The sequence below is a fragment of the Pezoporus flaviventris genome, unplaced genomic scaffold, assembly GCF_033815535.1.
Source record: "Pezoporus flaviventris isolate CSIRO_AGI_PZ_B2104156 unplaced genomic scaffold, CSIRO_AGI_Pfla_v1 ptg000001l, whole genome shotgun sequence".
NCBI lineage: Eukaryota > Metazoa > Chordata > Aves > Psittaciformes > Psittacidae > Pezoporus > Pezoporus flaviventris.
The window spans coordinates 62,982,746-63,005,703 of NW_026892549.1; the positions used below are offsets into that span (position 1 = coordinate 62,982,746).

General features: G+C 37.8%; 1 protein-coding gene across 1 annotated transcript in view; it reads left to right on the plus strand.

The window, feature by feature from the left end:
• The window catches only part of ABCD3 (ATP binding cassette subfamily D member 3), a 31,322-nt gene that overhangs the window by 2,337 nt on the left and 6,027 nt on the right, over window positions 1-22,958 (plus strand). Inside the window, exons 2-18 of the mRNA XM_061462130.1 lie at window positions 10,349-10,385; window positions 12,569-12,670; window positions 14,272-14,360; window positions 15,108-15,177; window positions 15,963-16,060; window positions 16,724-16,847; window positions 17,792-17,848; window positions 19,033-19,175; window positions 19,523-19,592; window positions 20,036-20,105; window positions 20,231-20,328; window positions 20,407-20,498; window positions 20,982-21,070; window positions 21,148-21,220; window positions 22,157-22,220; window positions 22,644-22,721; window positions 22,817-22,882. Coding sequence (XP_061318114.1) covers window positions 10,349-10,385; window positions 12,569-12,670; window positions 14,272-14,360; window positions 15,108-15,177; window positions 15,963-16,060; window positions 16,724-16,847; window positions 17,792-17,848; window positions 19,033-19,175; window positions 19,523-19,592; window positions 20,036-20,105; window positions 20,231-20,328; window positions 20,407-20,498; window positions 20,982-21,070; window positions 21,148-21,220; window positions 22,157-22,220; window positions 22,644-22,721; window positions 22,817-22,882 — 1,420 coding nt within the window. The remainder of the gene's footprint in view (window positions 1-10,348; window positions 10,386-12,568; window positions 12,671-14,271; window positions 14,361-15,107; window positions 15,178-15,962; window positions 16,061-16,723; window positions 16,848-17,791; window positions 17,849-19,032; window positions 19,176-19,522; window positions 19,593-20,035; window positions 20,106-20,230; window positions 20,329-20,406; window positions 20,499-20,981; window positions 21,071-21,147; window positions 21,221-22,156; window positions 22,221-22,643; window positions 22,722-22,816; window positions 22,883-22,958) is intronic.

Consider the following 22,958-nt stretch of genomic DNA (forward strand, 5'->3'; position numbering starts at 1 on the left):
TGAGAGCCTGACATGATCTGTCCCCTTTATCTGTACTGCAGTCTTTCTAATAGCTTGTCCTTTACTTCTGTAATCTTCCTCTCTAAAGCCATTTTGCATTGTCAAATCTATTAGAAATGCAGTTGCTAAAATAAGTGCCATGCTTGCAAACTTGTTCACTCGTGTGTATGTGCTGCTTTATGCTTTTAGTCCCTGCGCAGCTTAGCTCTTATTTACTACTGGTGCTGTATTGTGGTCATGGATACCAAAATCTAACATCCAGCATTCAGTTGTTTCAGTAATATTAGAATTGTTCAATAATATTAGAATTATTCAGTAATATTAGAATGCTATTTTTGAGGATGGTTTTGCCCACTGGTGTTCATTCTTTTCTCCATGTTTCCTTCTGAGGCACACCTGGCCAAGAGCCTCACAGAGCACTGTTGGGTTTGGGCAGTACGAAAGCTTACATTGACTACATCACCAGCCTTTACAAAAGCATCCAGTTATTACCATTGCCTTGTCCTCCTTTAGTCTCATTAATTTGTGTATCATTCATTCATTTCTTAAGGGACTGTTGCTGATGTAAATTATAGCATACTTTCAGAGAGGATTCTGCATCCTTGTGGTGGAATATGATGCTGACATAAAATAACAAGTGGTAAACCTTGGCACAGCAGGGATAAAAATCTCCAGGGCTTAATGTACCCTCTAATTTCTGTGTTGAATTTCTCCCTGTCTCTTTGGGAAGAGAGAGAAGTTAGGAGGGTACAACCATCCTAAATTTATTTTCTTATTCCTATAGAGGAGAATTTCACTTGGCAATCTGGATGGTCTGGAAGAGGACTGGTAATATATCTGATGCTTGAGCTTGACTGAGTAAAGCTTGTGAGGAATAGTGGTGATTTATTTTTATATATGTGAATTTATTTGTTAAGCTTGGTATATAAAGCCTAAAACTGTTGTGTCATGTTAGTGGGAGATGGATTTTAGCTTTTTGAATTCTGGAAGGTGAAATTTTAGTTTTTAACTTCTAAAGCCAAAGGTGAATGCTTTTAAAGTTTTGCTGGAGTGGCAGCCATAGGTCAGTGTCACTGCTGGCCAAAGTTGACAAGGAAATAACATATAAATTAAGAGAACATAATCTTATTTTAGCAAATCAAATGCATTTGAATACGTAACAAAAGTTATCTTACATAGGCTTCTCATGTTGTGTGCGTTTTCTTTTTATATGGAATAATCAGTTCTAGAAATGATAGCAGGAAGGAAAGAAGAGGCAACTTTCACCTACTTTCCTGCTGTTAGACAATAGGGGCAAGGTCCAGTACAACTCCTATCAAGTAGTAATGTATGAATAATTAAGCTGTATATGTTATGCTAACCTGCCTTAGTAGGTCAAAGATCACTCAATTAGTGCTAGCTGTGTTAGTCACAGATGTTCTTCTGCAAGAGCTATTACACTGCTGCTCAGTTTTGCAGTACTGAGAGGCGGTATCACTTGCAGTTTACAGTATATTTTAACCACAATTTTCTAAAATCCTCCAAAATGGAATGACATAGCATTGTTTGCTTATAGTAACATGATAGTGTTCCATGTTACTTCCTTGGAGTAAAACATGGAAAGAAAAATAGTGTTTCTCTATTTGAGTTGCTTCCCTCCATAAGTTTGTTTCCTTGGAAAAGCTTGCTTTCTTGTTGGGAGGGGGAAAGTTGTTATATGAAAATGCAATTACAACTTCAGTTGTAGTATTTGGGTTTTTTAGAATTGTAAGAAGTTATCTTGTTTGAGAAACTCCATTATCCTGGGTATGTGATACAGGAAAAAAAAACAATCACTCCATTCTATTTATTTCTTTTCCCTAATCCTGCCTCAAACAAGAAGCAGCAGAATGTTTGCTGAAGATTTGATTTCTTTGGAAATAAAACCTTAAGGGGTGCTCCATAAAGGAGCTGGATATTGTCTGTTATCCCTCTAATGAGAATTGTTCATGAATATCTGTGTAGTTTAAAATAAAGTACTTACACAAGTGGAGAAAGAACTTGCATTGCTCTGAGAAAGAAGGTATTTAACTCATACAACTTTATGCTGGAAGAAGGAGCAATAGGAGGTAATTAGGCTAGAGAGTTTGGAACTGCAGCATTAGGGAAAAGAAACAGAATGGAGTTAACAGGAAGGAATTTGTAACAGATTAGAAGTAAAAGATTTTAGAAGCTGCTTCAGGACAGCTGGCCTTTCCTGTTGCCTGGTTGTGTCCATTAGAACCTAAAAGTATACTAGAGTATGGACATTTAATTTTGTATAGATTGAGCTTCTGAACCCCAGTTTGGCGTCCATCCTGTGGAGAAGAATAATGCATAGGGACAAAACAAAGCATGCTTGGGGTTTTAGAGGTTAGACACACCTGCAGCAAGGAGAAAGGCTCATTTGTGTTGATGTAGTGAGTTGTTGACACAGTGTACATCAAATAGGGTTTTGCACAGTTAAGATGAACTGTGACACATGAGGTATGCACTTGTCTGTTGTTGGGCTTCTCATCCTCTTTCTTCTGACAGGGTGGAAGTAGATGTTCTGCTTACGTCATCAGCTGGCCTGCCCATGAACCTAGTTTGGCAGTGATTGATACAAGGACAATCGGCAGTGATGGATACATGTTCAGACATTGGGAGAAGCTTTCAAATGTAACACAAGTTTAAATATAGCAAGTGGCTATTGTAACTTGAAGCAAGTCATGCATTTTTATTCTGGTTTTGTACATTTGTGATGTTATCTTTTGTTTGCCTCATTTCTGTAGGTTCTGAAGATGTTTGGGTGAGCCTTACTAGTGTACTTTGCATAAAGGGACATATTTGAGATGAGTCACCTGTGACAAGGAGGGTGAAATGGTACTGCTGTAGATTAATAGACTGCTTCCATGTATGTAAAAGCCTTAAAGAGAACCCAATGCTGATTTGTGAAAATCAGGCAGGTGTCAAACTAAAACAAAACCAACCAGCCAAGAAACTCTATGCCAACTACATTAAAGTAGGTTAATCCAGAATGTGAATGTGACTCTTGAGCCTGCTGCCTTCTGTATATGCACTGCATTTAAAAACAGAACAAAACAGACAAAACATACACATAGGATTGCTAGTAAATGCATCTAAAATATAATCTTGTAGAAAAACCTGCCTGAGGCTCAGAAAACCTGTTTCCAGCTGGAGGGTATGGAGACAGGAGATACCAGATGACTCAGCCCTGGTCCTAGCATTCAGACTGCCTTTGTTTTGGGCCTGGATAGTTAATTAGTGGTTTCTCTCTTATTAAGTTGCATAAAATTATCACTGTCTAGGCCAAGCTCTAGTGTAAGTGTGTGTAAGAGTGTGAAACTTTTTGTTTTTCGCTTTTCAGGGAGCTAGCTTGAAGTCTTCCACTGTTACCCATGAGGGAGAGCTAGAGCCACAGCTGAGGCCAAAGCACAAGCGTGTGGAAAAACTAACAGCTCTAAGGTTTTTCTTTACATGTTACTTTATTGAGGTGCAGACTGCTACTGAAAGTTAAAACTTCCTCTGCAACAGCTGTGCTTTCTTGCTTTCTCAAATGTTTGTAGAAACTTTCAGAGCAGTTCAGGGCCCTTGCTTGCAGTGACATAGCTGGCCTTCTTGGAGTCCCCTTGGTTGCCTGAATGCCTTCCCCTCACATTATTTTTGCTCACACTGCAACTAGCCACCAACCTAGAGCCAAGAAAATAGTGCTCTTGGTATCTATGTGTACTCAGGGTGCACTGTGTAAATGGACATGCTTTTGGACTGTGCCCAGGCTTCTGAGTAAGGTTGCTGCCCATGACCTGAAATAACTGTGCAGTTGCTCTCTGTTCCTCTGTGTGGGGTATGCAGTATGAAGCTATGTCTACCAGTGAGTGTGCTGTGGGTGACACTATACTTTTCTTGTAGCTGTTATTTCTTCACATGGTAACCAAGGTATGCTGTTGCATTCAGTCTTTAGTAATTTGAATTGTGTTCTGTTTTTACAGTGTCCCAGGAGTACCTTGACTGCAATACTGACCTGAAAACTGTACAAATAACTGTGGGCTACTACAAAATTGTTCACCTTTAGGTTTTTTTTTTTTTTTGATTGTGTAGTGTTAGGGGTTTTTTTTTAAAGCTATGAAAATTGCCCAGTACCATTCTAGAACGTAAGGTCTGCAAAATACAAATACAAAGGTTGCTTAGAGGTAACTGCTCTTTGAAAAGCTCCACTTAACCCTAAACCAGATATTTTTCTTTTGCACTGTGATGAGCAGAAGCTAGTCATCCTCCTCTACAGAAGGAAGGTAGCATGACCTGAAACATGTAGCTGTTTTTGCAGTCAAGCACAGCATAACATTTTTCAGCCCCTCGTTTTCTTTTCACCTGTCATTAAACTGGAAGTCTTGCCTATCTGCAAGAGGAAGTCTTCCTCTGCAATTTTGTTATTCTTAGCTGGGTGTAGATTGCTTTTGCTGAACTTTGTTCTGGAAGGAGGCAGGTATTAGCAAAGGCAGCTGTCCTTTTAACATCTTCCTGTTTGCTACTAAGGTACCACAGCCCTAGTATTCCCGAGACCTTTAGGAACTGGGCTCAATGGCCTCTTAAAGACTTTTCCCAGTTTCTCAAATCACTTTCTTCTTCAGCAGTGGTGAGAATGAGTAACCACCACTGTTGCATGTTTCTTTAGAGAGAATAGCTTCACTGCTACAGAAATAGAGTTAAACCCAAAGATTGAATGATGTGACCTGCACTTATTTGGGGACTGAAATTGCATGGGATTATCATAAATTTTTGTCTTGTTTTTTTTTTTTTAATACTCAGATCCAATTAGAGCCTCTCTGATTCAGTTCAAGTCTGTTGTCTCTCTTCTGCTGTGTGCCCATGTAGAGTCCAGTGCAGTCTCAGTGGCCTCTTAGGTAATGGAAAACTGCTATTAGGTTCTCCCAATGCTGCTTTTCTCCAGGATGATCAAACCTTCCCTCAGCTTCCCCTTATTGGGATAATGCTCCACCCTCCTGACTATCACCATAGCCCTCTGCCCCTTTTTTTTGTACTTGTGGTCCAAAACTGATCTTAGGACTCCCTATCATAAATGGTAACCTCGATAAGGAATGTCTAAGACATTGCATTAGTTTGCATTAGAAGCATTACTTTGGGTCTGAGCACAGAAAATAAATTTGAAAGAATGCTTTGATTTGTTTAGCATGAAGGTAGCAATCAGAAGAAACACCATGAAAACTGATGCAGATTAAACTCACTCTGATCTTTGGTTTATTTACCATAGATGGTCATGTGAAGCAGATGAAAGTTGCAGGTTCTTAAATTATTATTACTATTATTACTGTTATTATTCTAAGTCTTTACAGAAGCTCCTTCTCATCCTCAGTACAAATGAAAACTTTTATAGAATTACTTAGTCTAGGTGTTCTGGAAGCTTATTCCATAGACAGATTATCAGAATAAAAAGTACTTTGTATTTGATTCTACATGATCTGTTCTTGGGTTGTGATCTGCATTGCTGCAGAGGGGTTGCTGCATCAACCAAGGTGATCTATGGATGTAGTTCTATATTTCAAAGTAGAATTTGACTTACTGATTGCTTTAAAACTTAAACCTGAGACTGGGAGTTTGGAGAAAGACTTGACTTGTGTAGAAGTAGTACCTGCTGAATAGAGGCAGAGGGGTGTATATGATTAAGATTTTTAATGCTTCTGTAGAAAATTGTAAAGAAACTATGCAGGAACACTTTTAAGCATTGTTTCATCTTGGAATATTCTGTGTTCTTATCCTTACCAAGAACTATTCCTATCTAAACCAGTAGATTTGGCTCAGTGTTAGAAGTATTTCAGTACCATAATTTTTCTTATCTGCATACTGTCTGGGTAACCCTTTTCAAAAACCTCGTCATCAGCACCCTTCCTTGACCGTGAGGGCATTAAGGAAGCTCAAAAGTTAGTCTGCCCATCATCTACTTGGTGATGTCTCTTATTTCATTACTGTGTTGGCAGGGCATTTTTCATAATTCTCTGCCAGTAAACTTGGTTTCAGTCTAGCATGTTCCACGTGGAACACTGAAAAGCAAGCAGATGTTGGAGATGAGTTATAGTAAGTTAAATGATTCTGCTACACAACTTGGGATTCTTTTGGTACAGTAAGAGCTTGGAAGAAAGCTGGCTTTTATATTTCCATGGGTTTTATTATTTCAAATAAATAAAGCAACTCAATATAAAAGGTTTTGTGTAGTTCTGGGCAACTGTTACTGTATTAATTTGTGCTTGACTCATGCTTTCAAAACATTCTTTCCAAATGTAAGCTGTCGTGGTTATTGTAGTTTAAATTGAGGGGCAGGGAAGTAAAAACTCATGGTATAGGTAAGAACAGTTTTAATAATTGAAATAAAAGTAAAATATGATAATAGGAAATAGAGGAAGGAATAAGCAGATGATGTACAACACATTCTCTCGCCACCCGCTGATTGATACCCAGCCGCGATTGGCCCCTTCTGGGTGACTCCCCCCAGTTTCTGTATCGGGTATGACATGCTGTGATACGGAATACCCTTTGGCTAGTTTGGATCAGGTGTCCTGTCTCTGCTTCCTCCCAGCTTCTTGTGCCCCTCCTCACTGGCAGAGCGTGAGACTGAAAAGTCCATGATCAGGGTAAGCATCACTGAGCAACAACTGAAACACTGATGTGTTATCAGCATTGTTTTCAGACTAAAGCCAAACCACAGCACTGCACCAGGTACTAGGAGGAGAATTAACTCTATCCCAGCTGAAACCAGGACAGTGATTCAGTTTAAAATCACATAATTTTTAAGATGCACTTAGGCATTCGTAAGTTCAAAAATGTCATGAATTATTTTCCTGGATTAGCATGGTGTATGCCATGCTTTTTTTCTTGCCATGCTTGTTCTTGTAGTCTTATTTTGTCACCGTACCTTGTTTTGATCACCTAAAGCAAGGTCATATATTCTTTTAGTAACTGTAATTACTGAATTCTTTTTGCTAAAATCTAATGCCTATGGAGAACTGATGGCTGGAAGTAAAAAAAGAATCCAAATGCAGAGAAGGGCAAGAGAAATATCTCAGGACTTTCTGATATAGAAGGGGAGAAATGAATGGTGAACAGTCACTGCACAGTTCTGACTTCAAGGTAGAGAACGATATAGATGGGTTCCATATGGGGCATGTTCTGCATCACTGCTGCTCCCATTCGAACTGCCTGGAAGTTGTTTTTACCTTGGGATCTTTCATTGCCCCAGCCAGCTCAGCTTCACTCTCAAAACATACACTCAGGGAAGGGTTTCATCATGAGTAACTTGTGATGAAGAGAGAGGAACTACAGTAAAGATCAAAGGAAGAGCTTTTCTGCAGTTTCATAGTAGCTGCCTGAATTGTAAGAATCTTGATCGAATAAGCATGTGATGAATTGTACTAACCTGAGCTGCATCATACCTGTTGCCCTACCACAGCACCAGGTCAAGCATTAGTAGCATTTGAGCTTCAGGGCACTCCTGTCATAATAAAAAGCACAGGTCAATCCAAACTGGAAAGTGATATGTGTGGATAGGGTAATCTCTAAAGTTGACACTGCAGAAAAAGGCAGCTTTGTGTTTCTATTCCAAGCAGTCCTTATGTTGTGCTGCTTGACGAGGGCCCCGACACCAGAGGAATTACTTGCAATAGAGAATTTGGACAGCATGTAGCAATTGCCTTCCTTCACAATAAGGCTTGTGATGCTCCAGCATTAAGCAAATGAGAGGTCTCTAACAGGGAGCTTGAATCTATTGCAAAGTGAGAGTTCTCTGCTGTAACCAGATAGTCTTGATGTATTTTTGCTGACTAATTGAGGGTGTTATTTAGGCTTTAAATTCAGTGTGAATGCAACCACAATTCTCACAAAGATAAATCTATGAGAGTATAATGGAGTCTGGAGTAGTGCCAGCAGGTATTGGACTGAAAAAAATGAGGCCCTTGGGGAGGAAAAGTTCTGTGGAAGTTTTACTCCAGGCAGAACTGTGGCACAGTCTTTTGTTGCAAGTAAAATGGTTTTACATGTTAAAATAAAAATGGATTTATTTATTTTTAATAGTAAGAGCAATGTGTTTGGAGCTGTGTAGCCACACTGGTTTCTCTGCTTCTAGATAATCCAGACTTCATATATAGCATTGTCTCCTTTCTTATTGAACTAATCTTGTTTTGATTTATTTATTTTAGAAAAATTGAACAAAACAGTTAAAGCTCTTTTTCATTAGGTTTTGATTTTACAAATGCTTTAAATCTTTGTAAATATAAATCCTAATTGAGTGGGAGTTCACAATTAAGTATAATATCACTATTTCTGAACAGTCCTTTAATGGATAATCAGTTTCAGCTCAGTAGTTCCAGCTGCTGAATTTCTCTCAATAGGCCTACTGCAGGAAAAAAAGGATCAATAAATACATCAAGGGTATTCAGCTGTCAGAGTAATTTTGGGCCTCATCTTCTCAATATATTACTATGTGAATGTATTCACTTCTGATCCTTTCAGAGCTGAAATGGTTGTGTATTACAACTGTTGTAACTTCAAACATTGGCAGGCCTTGAAGCAGCAAAGCCAGGAATTATTGCAACATATCTGGAAGAGCAGCATACTTTGATTCTGCATTACAGGAAGTTATAATTCGCCATGGGAAGTACCCCCTTTGCTTGATAACAACTTACACTTAAGAAGACTCCATTTCTCCTAGTCCCAAAACAGATGTCATTGGACTGATCCATACTCAAGGACACTTCCAAAATATGCCAGGTTTTTGTACTTTGAAAAATTACAACATATGTATTGAGAAGTTTCTTGTGCCATCAATACATTGCTCCTGCATGGCCAGGATGTAGTTTCTAACTGCATTGTTTCTTAGACTTTGCACACTGTTCTCACTTCTGCAGACATACTTCTGTACAGACAGACAACAGTGTTGTATCTCTTCTGAGCTTCTATTAAGGCATTTTTCCCCAGTCTGCCCTCTGCTGCCCTTCATGGTCTTTGTTTTGTCTTTCATACAAGTAGTCCTACAAGATTTTTATCTTCTCACAGGCTTCCCTCTCGTCCTTACCTGTAATTAACTTCTTGCTAAACTGGCATCTCTCCCTTGTCACTTTCATGGTCTCCTCCTTCCCTTCTTTTCTCATATTCTTCTGATACCTTGCCTATTTCTTCCATAGTAAGTTATTTCTCTTCACTGGTCAGTGGCAGTCACAGATCTTTCTAATGATCATAAATGAAAATAGGTATGGTTTCATTCTAGATACTTTCTTTGCTGAGGTTTAAGGTACAAGTGTGAAATGATGCTGCTGATAAAGTTGCAGGATAACTGGTTTGGTGGCAGTCTGCTGTTGTTTCGATGTTGAAGGCAGAAGGAGCAGTGTCTTAGATGGTTTCTGCTTCCCTGCAATTTCCTAGGTGCTGTCTTGAAAGCATATGAACATTGTAGGCTGAAGGCAGCCTGCTCTCAGTGTTATGACAATTGAGAAATGGAAGGTTACAATTTAATGTGGTTAGCTGTCACTTTTAAACTACATAAATGCATAAGCTCTCCCTACAGCTTCATGTGCTTGTCTGATGCTTGAATGGTCAGAAAGGAAGACAGACAAACTAAGTGTCTCATACGTCAGCTTGCCTTTCTTAAAAGGAGAGGACAAAAGAATAGCATTGTACTTTGAAATGTTTGTTTAGCAGTAGATATTTTTCTTCTACCTGTTCTGTAAAATGCTGGGGAAGGAAAGGACAGAATGAAAACTAGCCCCGCTTCCGATACACACCCTTGCATGAACTTGGTTTCATAGGATCTGACTTTATTTCCCCCCCCCCCCGCAGCATATTTTACTACATATAATCTTTATATGTAGCAAAATGTTATTTGGAAGTCAAATATAATGCAAAACAGATCTGTCTGCCTTAAGCAGGTAGTGCAAAGCATCAAAGTTGGATTGCCTGGATTACTGAAACTGTCTTCATGTAGTTTTCATTTGTGGTCAGTGGAAACACGTTGCCATGATTGCAGCGTGTATGTGAGAAACATAAAACCACAAGGAATTCATGATACATAAGCCAAGGTAGAGCAAAACTTGGAGGTGAAAGAGCAAGATGTATTTACCGTATGTGAAACTGAAAGCTTGAAGAAGTCAGATCTCCTTGAAGTTGGCATAAAACCAGAACGCGAGTTTGACATAAAAGGTAGCCCCTGCTGTGAAGATGCTGGACTGCTTTGAAAGAAATTGATAGGGATAAAATCCCAAACTCTCCTTTTTGTCTCTTCTGTGTAGAGATCAACACAGAGAAGTGTGTTAATAACAAGTAAAATACTTTCTTTTTTCCTCTGCAGTAAAAGAAGTGGAAAACAAGCATTGCAGAATAATGAGGTAAATTATTTCTTCATGTAATATATTTTTAACAGTACTGATTTTTTTTTTCTTTTTAACTTTTAAGTCACATGATTGTAGTTTTATTTTGGACAGAATGATGGCTGTGGTGCAAATGTGGTTTGAGTGATACTTTAAGACTTCTTGAATTGGTTAAACAGATGGAAGAATCAGGTCAACCAAATGTATTTGAAGTTTGATTGCATGATGATATGCACTTGATGTGTACCATGTGCTTTTTCATCTTTGTGCCTTATTATTATTTAAGGACTAATGTAAGTTTGGCTGCATGCATGGCAACAAACAGCTGTCTGTAGGTTTGGTATGACTTCTATTTGATTTTTCTTTAAAAGAAAGTGTGGAACAAGATGTAGAGTCTGATAATTTCTGTAAAGTACTACAAACTTCTGGTAGGAGGTCTGGCATTTCCCTGGTCTTTTGTGTGACAATTTATTTGGAAAGGTTATATTATAGCCCTTTGTTGTTCCATGGTCAAATAAAAGACAAAATTTAGCCCTAAGGGCAGAGCCTATGAGTTAAGATATTTGGTCATATGATGGCATGAATAGATAACTATTCCACATACTTCCGTCTTAGCTGAAAACTTAAGGCTTGCACTGGATAAAGGTGTATGCAAGCATCATGTTCACTTCTAGCCAGACCTTGACTGCACTATATGCCATAAACACTTGTATTTTGCGTAGTTATACACCTGTTTGTAGAAATCTTAGGCAGCTTTCTCTTATTCCTGCCCATCTTGGATATAATTATTCTGAATGAGTAATTAACAGTCTCAGGAAAAAACCTTTGGGAAAGCCATTGTGTTTGTCAGTTCTATTACAGTAAAGCAGTAACGTGTAGAGTCGTGCTTCATTAGGCCTGGAAGGTAATCTTTAGTTGTTGGGATTGCTTGAGTTTTTGGATAAAATTATTTTCATTAAAAAATATTTATCTACCGTATAATATCCTATCTGGCTGGAATTTTTATCTACAGTTGGCATTCACATGATTTTTTGAAAAGGGCAGGACTAGAGTTGTCTTAATCCCATGAAAAATAGCTGTAGGCTTATTCATATTCAGAGTAAATCTGTGTTTGCTAGAGCTCAGAGCTTTCCACTTGTTGCCCGTCACATAGCATATGTAAACAGCAAGGGAACAGATTAAGCTGGGCTCTTTGTGCACGTTTCTGTGGTTTAATCATCCTTGGGAATAAAAATAGAGTGCTTGATAGGGTTGTCTGAGTTGATTAATGCTGAATCACAGGCTACTTTCTTTGTCTTCCCTATCCTGTCTCCCTAGTTTTTCCTTTCGGGTTTCCTGTCTGAGTATGTTGTAGAATTGCTATAGGCGTGGATAATTTATACTTCACCTGAGTCTTGGTTAGCAAAGATAGCAGGATTAGGTTGATTAGACAGGACTTGTTTTAAGCACACGTGTGTACCCTTTAATCTGCTTTCAGGACTGAATTCTTATGTCTCAACTGTGAAGGGGAAAACTGAAAACAAAGGAAAGAAAGAAAAGATACCTGGACTTGTTAAAAAAGTGTTGAGGTTAGTCAGGGTAGAAGATAGGGTTATATAGAGTAAACAAATGCATCTGACCTAAATCAAAGCTGTTTGGCTACCTGAGGGTTTTTAAGTGTATAGATCTGGATCACTAGAAGGGTGTTGCCACTGTTTTTTAAAAGTAAAGGAATACCACATTCTGGTTTCACTCGAAGCAAGTTTGGGCTGTACAGTCAAGGGATTTAAACCAGTGATGGTCTGGACAAATGATGGAAGGCATCTTTGGCTGATGGTGTCTTCTAGATACAAGCAATGTTAGGAGATTGCAGATAGCATTATAAGTTATAATTGGATGTTTTAATGTGGTCTGCATTGTTTGTTTATCCCTTTTAGTGTAGATTTGAAATACATATAGTATCGTGACAGCAACTTACTGCAATTTGTTTTGATAGGCTAAATCACTTACTTAGGATTCTTTTAGCTCTGAGGGCATATGCCCCTGATTCTTGTATTTCATTCAACTTGTGTGAGCAAGTCTTAAATTGGAGGGAAATGCTGCAAACGCTGCATAAGGAACATAGCTGTAAATAACTTGGATAGGGAAAATACCACAATCACATTTAAATAATACCTTACAGAAAAACCTCACTTTTCTTGTTTTGCTTGTTTGATGTGCAGCAGAAAGAGGGAAAGAAGGAGCGAGCAGTGGTGGACAGAGTGTTTATTGCAAGAATATGTCGAATCCTGAAAATAATGGTCCCTCGAACTCTTTGTAAAGAGGTAAGCATTGCCTGCAGTAACAAATACAAATGGGCTTTTTTGGAGTCACATTTTCTTTTGTAGTTAGATCAGAATTTAAACAAAAGCATATAAATTACTTGAATAAGACTAAATGATACTGTTTTAAAGTACCAACTTATTAATATAAAAATCTACAGTTCAGTTGTTAGATCAGTACAAAGTTGCATTCTGTTTTCCATTACAAGATAAGCCATTTACAGTGAGCTAGTAACTGCTGTCTGCGTATCTTTTAAAAGGGCATCAGAGCTTTGCTTGGTTTCATGCAAGGCAGTACACTTCTCTGTGCACATGCTTCCTATCTTTAAATAGCATGCTTTTCATCCAGATTTTGGCTTTTTTAACTTATATCTAGGCCAGCCCTTATTAGAAAGTGACTTTGTCCAAAAATCTGTCAGCATCAATTCAGGAAAGCTATGCAGACTAAATTTTAGCAAGGTAAAACAATTTGCTTTGGCATCTTCCTCATGCTTTCTAGAATGCCTTTTTCAAAGGAGTATTAGTTGAGCTCAAAACTTAAATGATGAATTGCAATATATTAGAACTTCAATGTACATCAGGCACAAAGCAGTGAATTCCAGTGTACACAATGTAGAGCAAGCATGGCAGCTGGCTAGCCTGGATGAAAAGGGATCTTTGACAGCCTGTTAGCAAACAGGAAGTATGCATAAGGTAGAAGCATGGATGGCAACGTTCTCTAATGCTTCTGAGAGTGCTGACAGAGCTGGCCTCAATCAGCATCAAAAGGTCATGGCCTTCAGAAGAGGTTATTGATAATCCCCCCAAAAAACAAACATCACTTCCATCTTCAAAAACAAGTGTACTGGAAGCTGCAGGCTGGTCAGCCTCAAAGTGTGCTTGGTCAATGCTGTGATCAAATCCTCTTGAAAGCTATCTCTAGCCACAAGAAGGACAAAAAGGTGATTGTGAACAGCCAGCCTGGATTTATGGATCATGCCTTACTAACCTGATTGCTTTCAGTGATGAGATGACTGGCCATGCTTATAAGGGCAGAACAGAGAATGTTGGATGCTTTGATTTTTTTTATTTCAGCAAGGCTTTGAGACTAAGGTCTCACCTACTGCCCTGATAGCCAAACCAAACTGGCTGGGTGAGTGAAGAATGAGGTGGGTGGAAAACTGGTTGAACTGTGGACTTCAAGGTTTTTCATCAGTGGTACAAGGTCTGAGTGATAACTGGTTACTAGTGGCCCTGTTTGAGTGGGGAGTTGAAGTAGGGTGACCTTCAGGGGTTTCTTGCAACCTGTATGATGCTATGCTTATGGCAGAAGGGTGTGTCAGAACAGCAATAACTTCTTTGTCCCTTATAGGATGTGTCCAATGTATGTATCAACCAAATACAGCTTTTTAAAAGACAAACCTTCTTCATGAAAATTAATCAGTATTTTATCAAATATATTGTATAGTATATAGTAATGTGTTTCCTACAAAGTCAGCAAATACTACGTTAGCTGTGAACAGCAAGGTAATACTTTTCTGCTAGATATGGTTAGACCACTTAGTAGGAAAAAGTGGTGAATATTATCCCTCATTTAAGTGTTACACTTCTATTTTTTGTACTAGACAGGTTATTTGCTGCTTATTGCTGTGATGCTGGTAGTCCGCACCTATTGTGATATTTGGATGATTCAAAATGGAACAGTCATTGAAAGGTATCTGTAAACTTGTTTTTTTTTTTTAAAGAAATACTTTTAGTCAACTGTTTTTCTGCTGTTGGATAATATTTTACTATTTGTTTTAACTAAAATTTTCTTATTAAATGATTTTTGTACACATTTTGTACACTTAAGACTAAACTGTTATCTGAACGGCCAAGAAGGCACTTTAGGATAGTGGCACAGTAGTTCTATGTCATAGGCTCAAGACATGTTGCTTGGATATTAGGACTGTTACTTCTTCCTACTGAGCTGCTTGCTCTTTAGATTGATAAACAATGTTTTCAGTCTTACTATTTTAGAAAGTATTTTCTAGACTTCTGATTTTTCTTGTTTCTCTTGTTGCTGATTGAAGCAAGGCAGAATCTGTCTTGAAATGTGAATTCAAAATGTTACTCTATTTCAGGAGAGATTTTCAGTGCTGTGTGGAATTGAAGGACTGCTTTGTTTCTCTGATGAGAATCCATGAAAGCAAAGAAGGAAAGGAACTGGTGTTCTATGCCCATGAATTTCTGAGCCTTTAATGCAGGCAGTTACTGCAGGAGTAGAAGATAGTTCCTTAGTCTATCACTTACCACGTGCAGAAGTCTGTCATATTTAATCCTACAGCTGATACTACAGATTTCCACGATGATTTTTGTTTTCTCTGTGTGGTCCACTGAGAATTTATCTACTTAAGACATGCTATAGTTTATACTTTCTTGTTTCTCCTGTGACTAACTCTTAGCTGATGGTTGTTTTCAGTGCTATCATTGGGCGCAGCAGAAAAGATTTCAAGAAATACTTGTTCAACTTCATTGCTGCAATGCCTGCTGTAAGTGCTTTTCTTGTGCCAGCCTTTAAGCAGAACATATTTTAAATGCAAATTAAGAATTTGAGGATAAGCTCTCAAATAAGTGGCCTAATACCCATAGAAATAAGCTATTTTATGTGCAGGTCTGTATTTAAATTTTTGGCCTCAGTGGGCCATCAGCATGTTTCCTTATTGGTTGCAGCTATTTTTCTGGCAGATATATTTAGGGTTGTAGGTTATTTTTGTTGATAGTAACTTTGGCTGATAGCTTAACATGCCACCTGCAGGCCTGTATAATGTCTTATGGCTTAGATGATGTTTCAGCATTGTGGGTTTGAGATTATTTTGACACCACTGAAGATAAAGTTTTCTTTCTAGTCTTTTTTTTTTTAGATTTCTTACAGCTTTTTCCAAGGTTTGTTATGTTTTTCCCTCTCCCTTTAACTTCTTTTCAGCTTGTCAACATCTCTGACCTGCAGCAGATGTACTTGTTACTACCTAATAGATATTGTACCTGCTTTACAATAGATTTAGAAGCAAATTGATAAATGTAAAGTAGTAGTTGTCAAATGGTGGCTATTTTCTAGAACTTATCAGAAGAGCTCAAGATGTACTTTAGTTTTCAATAACATAGACTGGAACCCAATCAGAGGTCCTGCACATGCTATAGGTCTTCAGTGTGTTAATAGTATTACTGACTTGGAGGGGAATATTCAGCTGTTCTAAAGTGTTTGCAGTATTTGTGCTGCAAACTGGTCTATTAAATCTTGCTAGGTAAATATTGAAATGTTGTCTCTTATTTTTAGATCTCTTTAGTGAATAGCTTCTTGAAGTATGGTCTAAATGAATTGAAACTTTGCTTCCGAGTAAGACTTACCAGATACCTCTATGAGGAATATCTTAAGTAAGTAACACCTGTTAACGTCTAAAGGTTTTAAAAACTAAATTGATTAACATCAAACCAGGTAATTTTAAGTACATAGTAAGAAGGTAACAAGATGCTTTATAGGGCAGGTATACTGTTTAGAAAAAGGGGTTTGGTTGCAACTACCTTGTAGTTAAGGATGAGTGACTTATCCAGGTTGTAGATGGCACAGATAGAAAGATAGCAAAGTTGTCTCAATTGGGGGTGGTGGTGGGTGGGGAAATCCTGCTGCTTCCACTAGTGGGTCAGCTTCCAAAGTATTTAAGTTGCTTTCATTCAGTGGTAATAATCCTGCAGATTAAATTGTATGCATGAAACGGAGTGGCTGCTTATGTCCTTCTGCACTGAATTTTGGTGGTTGGGTGTGCTGATGCAGAGTTTGTGAGAGTTTTGTAGCTGAAAGTGCAGCAACAGTGCATAGAGCAGCCTGAGCTTCAACTAAGATGTTTTCGGAGCCTAAACAGCTCTACAGGATTTAGTATAGATCTGGTCAGGCAGAAACACAGTTTATGCTGACTCCATGCAGCCATTTAACGTTTGCACTACTTTCCATCTTGGTTGCGTGAAGCGAGGGGGTTCCAGTTATTTCAGATCCCAAGAAATGATTTTTATTTTTTTTCTGCCTTTTTTTTTTTATCTCAGATCTTATACATACTACAAAATGGGAAATCTGGACAACAGAATAGCTAATCCAGATCAGCTCCTTACACAGGATGTGGAAAAATTCTGTAACAGTGTAGTGGACCTGTATTCAAACCTGAGCAAGGTAAGTTTACCCAGATAGAACTTTGAGGGATAGCTGTGGATGTTTAGGATGTGATGTCAGAGCTCAAAACAATTATTTCCATTTGTATGTGTATTCCTTGGAGTATGGTGCTAAAAACCCTGTTCATGGTATTATATCCTTTCACACTGTGGTTTCCATGACCTCTGCTAAAGCACAGGTGTGGGTTTTTCCAATTTGTATTAAATTTCCTTTTAAAGAACTTGGCACATTGTTTTGTAGTTGAACAACGATGAGCATACTTTCTCAGCTAGTTAGGCTTCAGAAAAAAATCAGTAGCTATCTTTTAGTTACGTAAGAATATTCTTTTGGATAGGGAGGTGTGGTTGAATAAACTTTTCATTCTGTAGTGTAAATTTTAGGGGGTTTAGGTAGTGAAGTAGAATACTCTTAACATTTTTAAACTAGGTTTGCGAGTTTTTTTTAATGCTGTTTTGTTCATTCAAGCAGAAGTATAAAGCAAAATACAAGTCAATACATTCAAAAATTCTGCATGCAAAACCTGTAGTTCAGCTGCTCTAGCTTTGAGAGGGAGTGTATGGAAGAGGATGCTTGCAAATTGGAATGTTGCTTGTATTAGGTACATAGGCAACTATATGACATTATCCTTCTGCTCGGTAACCATAGAGCCTAGTCCAACTTTGCTTCATGAGCAGGGTGTTATTACAGACCTCAAATAGTGAAGTACTCTTATGTACTTTATCTGAAGATACAACGCATTTATGTTCAATTCTTGAGTGAATGTTTTCAGAAACATGTCATGGGGCTGGGATTCTTTTTGTTTTAATAGATTTAGTTTGTATAAGTTAAACATTATTGTGCTTTTAATGCAGAGCTATAACTGTTACTGGGGTGGTTGGTGGTTTCTGGGCTGGTTTTCTTTATGTTGGTGTTCTAATGCCTTTTCTCCTCTGCTTCTCTTATAGCCTTTCTTGGATATAGTTTTGTATATCTTCAAGCTAACAAGTGCAATAGGAGCTCAGGTAAATTGAGTGGGTTTTTTAGCATTATAAGAAAATGTTCTTTTCTTTGGTTATAGCCCTTGTACCTGTTTAGAGCCTGAGGAAAACTCTACGTGTTAATTGTAGATTCAGCCATAATTTAAAGGGTTATACTGAAACTATGCTTTCACACTTCATGTTTTATATGCTTTAGTGCTCTCTTATCTTGAGGCAAGCAAAATAAAAACAGCATTTGCAGGAATTCCACCAACAATTTGAAGAAACAAGAAAATTCTTTGTTTTCTTCTGGCAGTTACTTGAGAATCATATTTAGTAGAGTACCCTTCTGGCTGCTGTGTGTTGCATGGCTTCCATTTAAGGGACAAAATAAGTTTTCTGTTTCATTGCAGCCTCTATAAAGGAGTCATTCCCTGCATTCAGATGTATGACCATTATATTTCCTCCACCATAAACCGAATAATTTCATAAATCTTCAGCTTAATAAAACAATGCAGTATCAGAAATGTTCAGGGTTTGACAGGAAGTGTTTCTGGGACACATGATTTTGTTGGAACAGACTGCAGTGTAAGGCTTAGCTGAATCTAGGTAGTTTGTGTAGTCTCTGTCTTAGCATTGATCACTGAAGTACTTAGTTACTACAGGCAGTTTATGCCAAATTCAGTTTGTGCCTTTGGTTTTATACTGTGCCATACTTCGATAGTATTTAAGTATGCTGTTTGAGAGCCCTGGACTATTGAATCTTAGGGTGCAGAAGAACAAGAGTTCCCCACAAGGGCTGCTTGAGAGAAGAGAGTGTGTTGGGAGACATATGGATAAAAGAAGAGAATGGGATTGAAATATTGACTGCTACGACAGTGTAGCAAATACAGAGAAAATGAAGTAGGTAGAAGCGAAGGAGAGGAAATGAGAAGGAAATTCATAGTGAAATAAGCTAGGACAGTAGGACACACAGGTGGCACGGAACTTGAGTAGAAGGCTGGGATGGGAAGAACATCTAGGGACAGAGAATTGGTAAAATTATTAAATAACATCTACAACATGAAAGAAAGGAACATGGTGGGAATTTCAAGGGTAACTGAAGTGGTAACATAGACACATAGAACGTGAGAATCCAGGGATTCATGCTTTCTGGGCATTTTGTATATAGATGTTACAATTTGAGACCATCTAGATGGTAAGCTTTTCTTCTGGTTTGATGTTCGCAGGGTCCAGCTAGCATGATGGCTTACCTGATTATTTCGGGGTTCTTCCTTACCCGTTTAAGACGACCAATTGGCAAGATGACTGTTATAGAACAGAAATATGAAGGGGAGTACAGATATGTAAACTCACGGCTTATTACAAACAGGTATAGATTTACTTGGATGGTAAGATAAAAGTGACAAAGTAATGCTGTGGTACACATGGAGAAGCTGTATGTTAACATACGTTTTCGGAACGTCTAATGCTATGGGTTCAGAGCAAAGTGTTTGCATCTTTATGAGGATTATTTTTAACTAATTTATATGTGCATTATATTCCTAATTCAAAAGACAAACTGTAGCTGGGGTATAAAAAGCTTATGTTCTACTGTTGTGAAAATGTACAGACTCTTATTTTCTAAAGTGACTGAAACGGGAGCTATATTCCCGTGTTTTATGGCTGACGTCTTCAAAGACTGATGTAAAAAATTTGTTTTTCTTTTTTGTTTTTTAGTGAAGAAATTGCTTTTTATAATGGAAACTTGAGAGAAAAACAGACTATTCACAAAACCTTCCGTAAACTGGTAAAACTTATTTTATCTTTTAAAACATTTAAGCAAAACTTCAATTAATTTTATGTTGGTGATTCTTGACATATTTTAGTATAAATTGAATTATAGTGGCTTGATGCTTATGCTGCTAGAGTCGTTAGATTTAAAAATGAGTAGGCTGTAAGCAGAAACCAGATTTCTGATAAAATGGTCTTTCTCATGACATTTACCTCCTTTTCACCCTTTTCACTACAAAAACTATTCTTTCACTGCTCAGTTTCAAGTGTAGGTTGTGTTGGAGAGCAGGTCTTTGCCAGCAGAGACACTTGTGCAGTGCTTGTCATCATTATAGGTGTGTTGAGGTATCTGTGACTTAGGGAAGAATAATTGTTGAGAATCAAATGTCTGTAAAATAATAAAAGTTAATAAAAAAAGTACTGATCTAACTTGACCTTGTTTCTTCTGTAACTTACCAGGTGGAACACTTGCATAATTTCATCTTGTTCAGGTTCTCAATGGGTTTCATTGATACCATCATTGCCAAATGTAAGTGTTTATCCAGTGCTAATGGATTGCTATAAATAACAAAGTGTTCAAATTTTAAAATGAGAAATCTTTTTTTCTTACTGCATTAATTAATGTGTAGCTTAATATTTACTCTTAAACTTCAGACCTCGCCACTGTGGTTGGTTACCTGGTTGTTAGTCGCCCATTTCTGAACCTGGCTGATCCTCGTCACCAGAACAGTACTCATGCAGAACTTTTGGAGGTAAGTACAGCAGAATTAAAACCATTTCCTGAATTTAAATTCTGTTAGTCTACATAAAGAAACGTTCTTCTACTCTAGGATTACTACCAAAGTGGAAGAATGTTACTGAGAATGTCTCAAGCCTTGGGCAGAATAGTTCTAGCAGGCCGTGAAATGACAAGATTGGCTGGGTAAGCTTCTTAAGTAGTTGTCTCAAGTTTTCTTTCTAAAAGTTATGTTGTCGCTGTTTTTCTTCTCATTTCAAGAAACTGACTTAGAATTAAAATGGTTTTGTGTGATTTGTTCACTGCTGCACCCTAGAAATCCAGGGGTTAAAAATATTTGATGCTGAATACAAATCTGAAGGTATGATAACTGTGTCCATTAGTAATTTCATATCTGAACAGTAGCAGCATACAGTTTGAATGTTTAATTGAAACAACATCTAGGAAGAAAAGCTACCAAATACTTTCCTATTACAGGAAAAGGTTCTTGAAAGTATTGTGAATATTGGACAACTTCAGTGCGACTCAAATGTTAAAGTTCTGTTTCTGTGCTGGGTTGAATAACTTTGTCAGTTTGATAGTTGTACTCATTAGAGTTACTGTTGATTTCTGAAACTTCTAAAGATTAATTACAGTTAATTTTCTGTTTTTTCTGTGGTTTGTTTTTAGTTTCACAGCTCGAATTACAGAATTAATGCAGGTTCTGAAGGACTTAAATGGTGGCAAATACCAGCGTACCATGGTATCACAAGAAAAAGGTAGATATGACATAGTATGCAGTATATGCATCTCTCCATAGCGTTCCGGTCTCTTAACACTTTCTTCTTATTTTAAGATACAGATAAAAAGCCAGCTTTGCCTTTGATACCTGGATCTGGAGAAATTATCAACACTGATAACCTTATCAAGTATGTTTACAAAGTTTTCACAACTTCAGTATTTTTAACTTTGCCTGGAAAGACATAAGTCATTCCCTCTGCTTCTGTTAATGGAGATTTTAATACACATTATTACAATATGCAGCTCCGGTTGTGCTGTAGTTTTATGTACATATAATTCTGCCTCACTCCCTGTCAGCATTTCTATTGTGTAAGTCAGTCCTTGTCCTCTCACCTTAGCAGAAGACATAATATGCTGTCTGGGTATAGCCTATGTAGTAATATTTTCAGCTGTCCTTTGGAATATGACTTCCCAGACCTTTTTGTTAACGCTTTATCAAACTTCTTCTTAGAAAAAAGTTGGTTACAGATTTTATGCTGTGATATAAATTAGCAGTAAAATGCAGGGGCAAGTCTGTATTCAGTTTGTATATCTGCATGCTTGGACCCTTCAGTGATGTATTCAAGTAGCAATCAGTTCCTCAGGTTTTTGCAGTTTGAGGGTCATAGTATTGACATAGTAATACTACCTAAAGACATGGAGTAAAGCCAGCTAAGAGATGAAATAGCCTCAATCTGGACAATGTGGAAATCGAGTGGTGGAGTGGAGGGGAGTGAGAGGAGAAAGGAGATGGTAGAGTTACTTTTATTATTTTATTGAGGGCGAAAAAGAAGCAAACAAAAGCAAGGGGGAGGAGAGCAGAGAATCATTCATTGTGTATCCTGGAACTCATGAACTAAACTTCCACTACCAGGTTTAAGATGAAGAAGAGCATCTTTAAATGTAGGTTTTTATCCACAAGGTGTTTTGGAGACCAAAGACTTAGAAGGATTCGGAAAGCAAATATGTGAAGGCAAAAAAACTACCAGCAAACTATAGATAGTTGTTAAACACTGAGGTACCACTTGTGGTTCAAGAACTTCCTTAGCTGTTAATTGCCTTTTATTTTAAATGTTGCAACACAGGTTTGATCATGTTCCGTTGGTGACACCTAATGGAGATGTTTTGATTCAAGACCTTAACTTTGAGGTAAGTTTCTTAATATCATAGAAAATTATATTCATCTGAAGTTTTAAAGGGGAGATGATAATTTCAGAGGTAATCTGATTTATAAATACATGTACAGTCATAGCTAGAGAGGTGCTTATATGGTATGCTTAAATGGGAACAAAAGTAATTCTCATGTTAGCTCCAAATGAGAAAATAAAAAGGCAATGAGCTATTTGCCCAGAAGTGTTTTCATTGTTACAAGTGTGAGTCTTTTCCCAGCTGCAGTTGGTGCTAGACTAGTTGGAAAAGACAAAAACTACATGATTACTGGAAATCAGTCCTTGTAGTGTCAGAAGGTGCTATGTACAAGCCTACAAGAATACAAGCTTGTCATAGTGTTTGCAAAAGCTTTTACCAGTACTTCCTCACTACACTTCTCATGTGTTGGCTTTGCATTTTTAGGTTCGATCTGGTGCAAATGTATTGATTTGTGGACCAAATGGATGTGGGAAGAGCTCACTTTTCCGTGTTCTTGGTGAGGTAAGGGAACTTGTGAAAATGAACAGCAGAGACTCTTAAAGCACTGCTGTAATTGGACTTTTTTCAGTCAGGTTTAAACCTTTTTCTTGTTGCAGTTGTGGCCTTTGTTTGGTGGGCGTTTAACAAAGCCTGTAAGAGGAAAGTTGTTCTATGTTCCCCAGGTGAGGCAAAGTATTTAGTTGACAGTAGTTTTTCTCTTTCTTCCTACTTTGGCTATGCTTAGAAATATTTGACCTA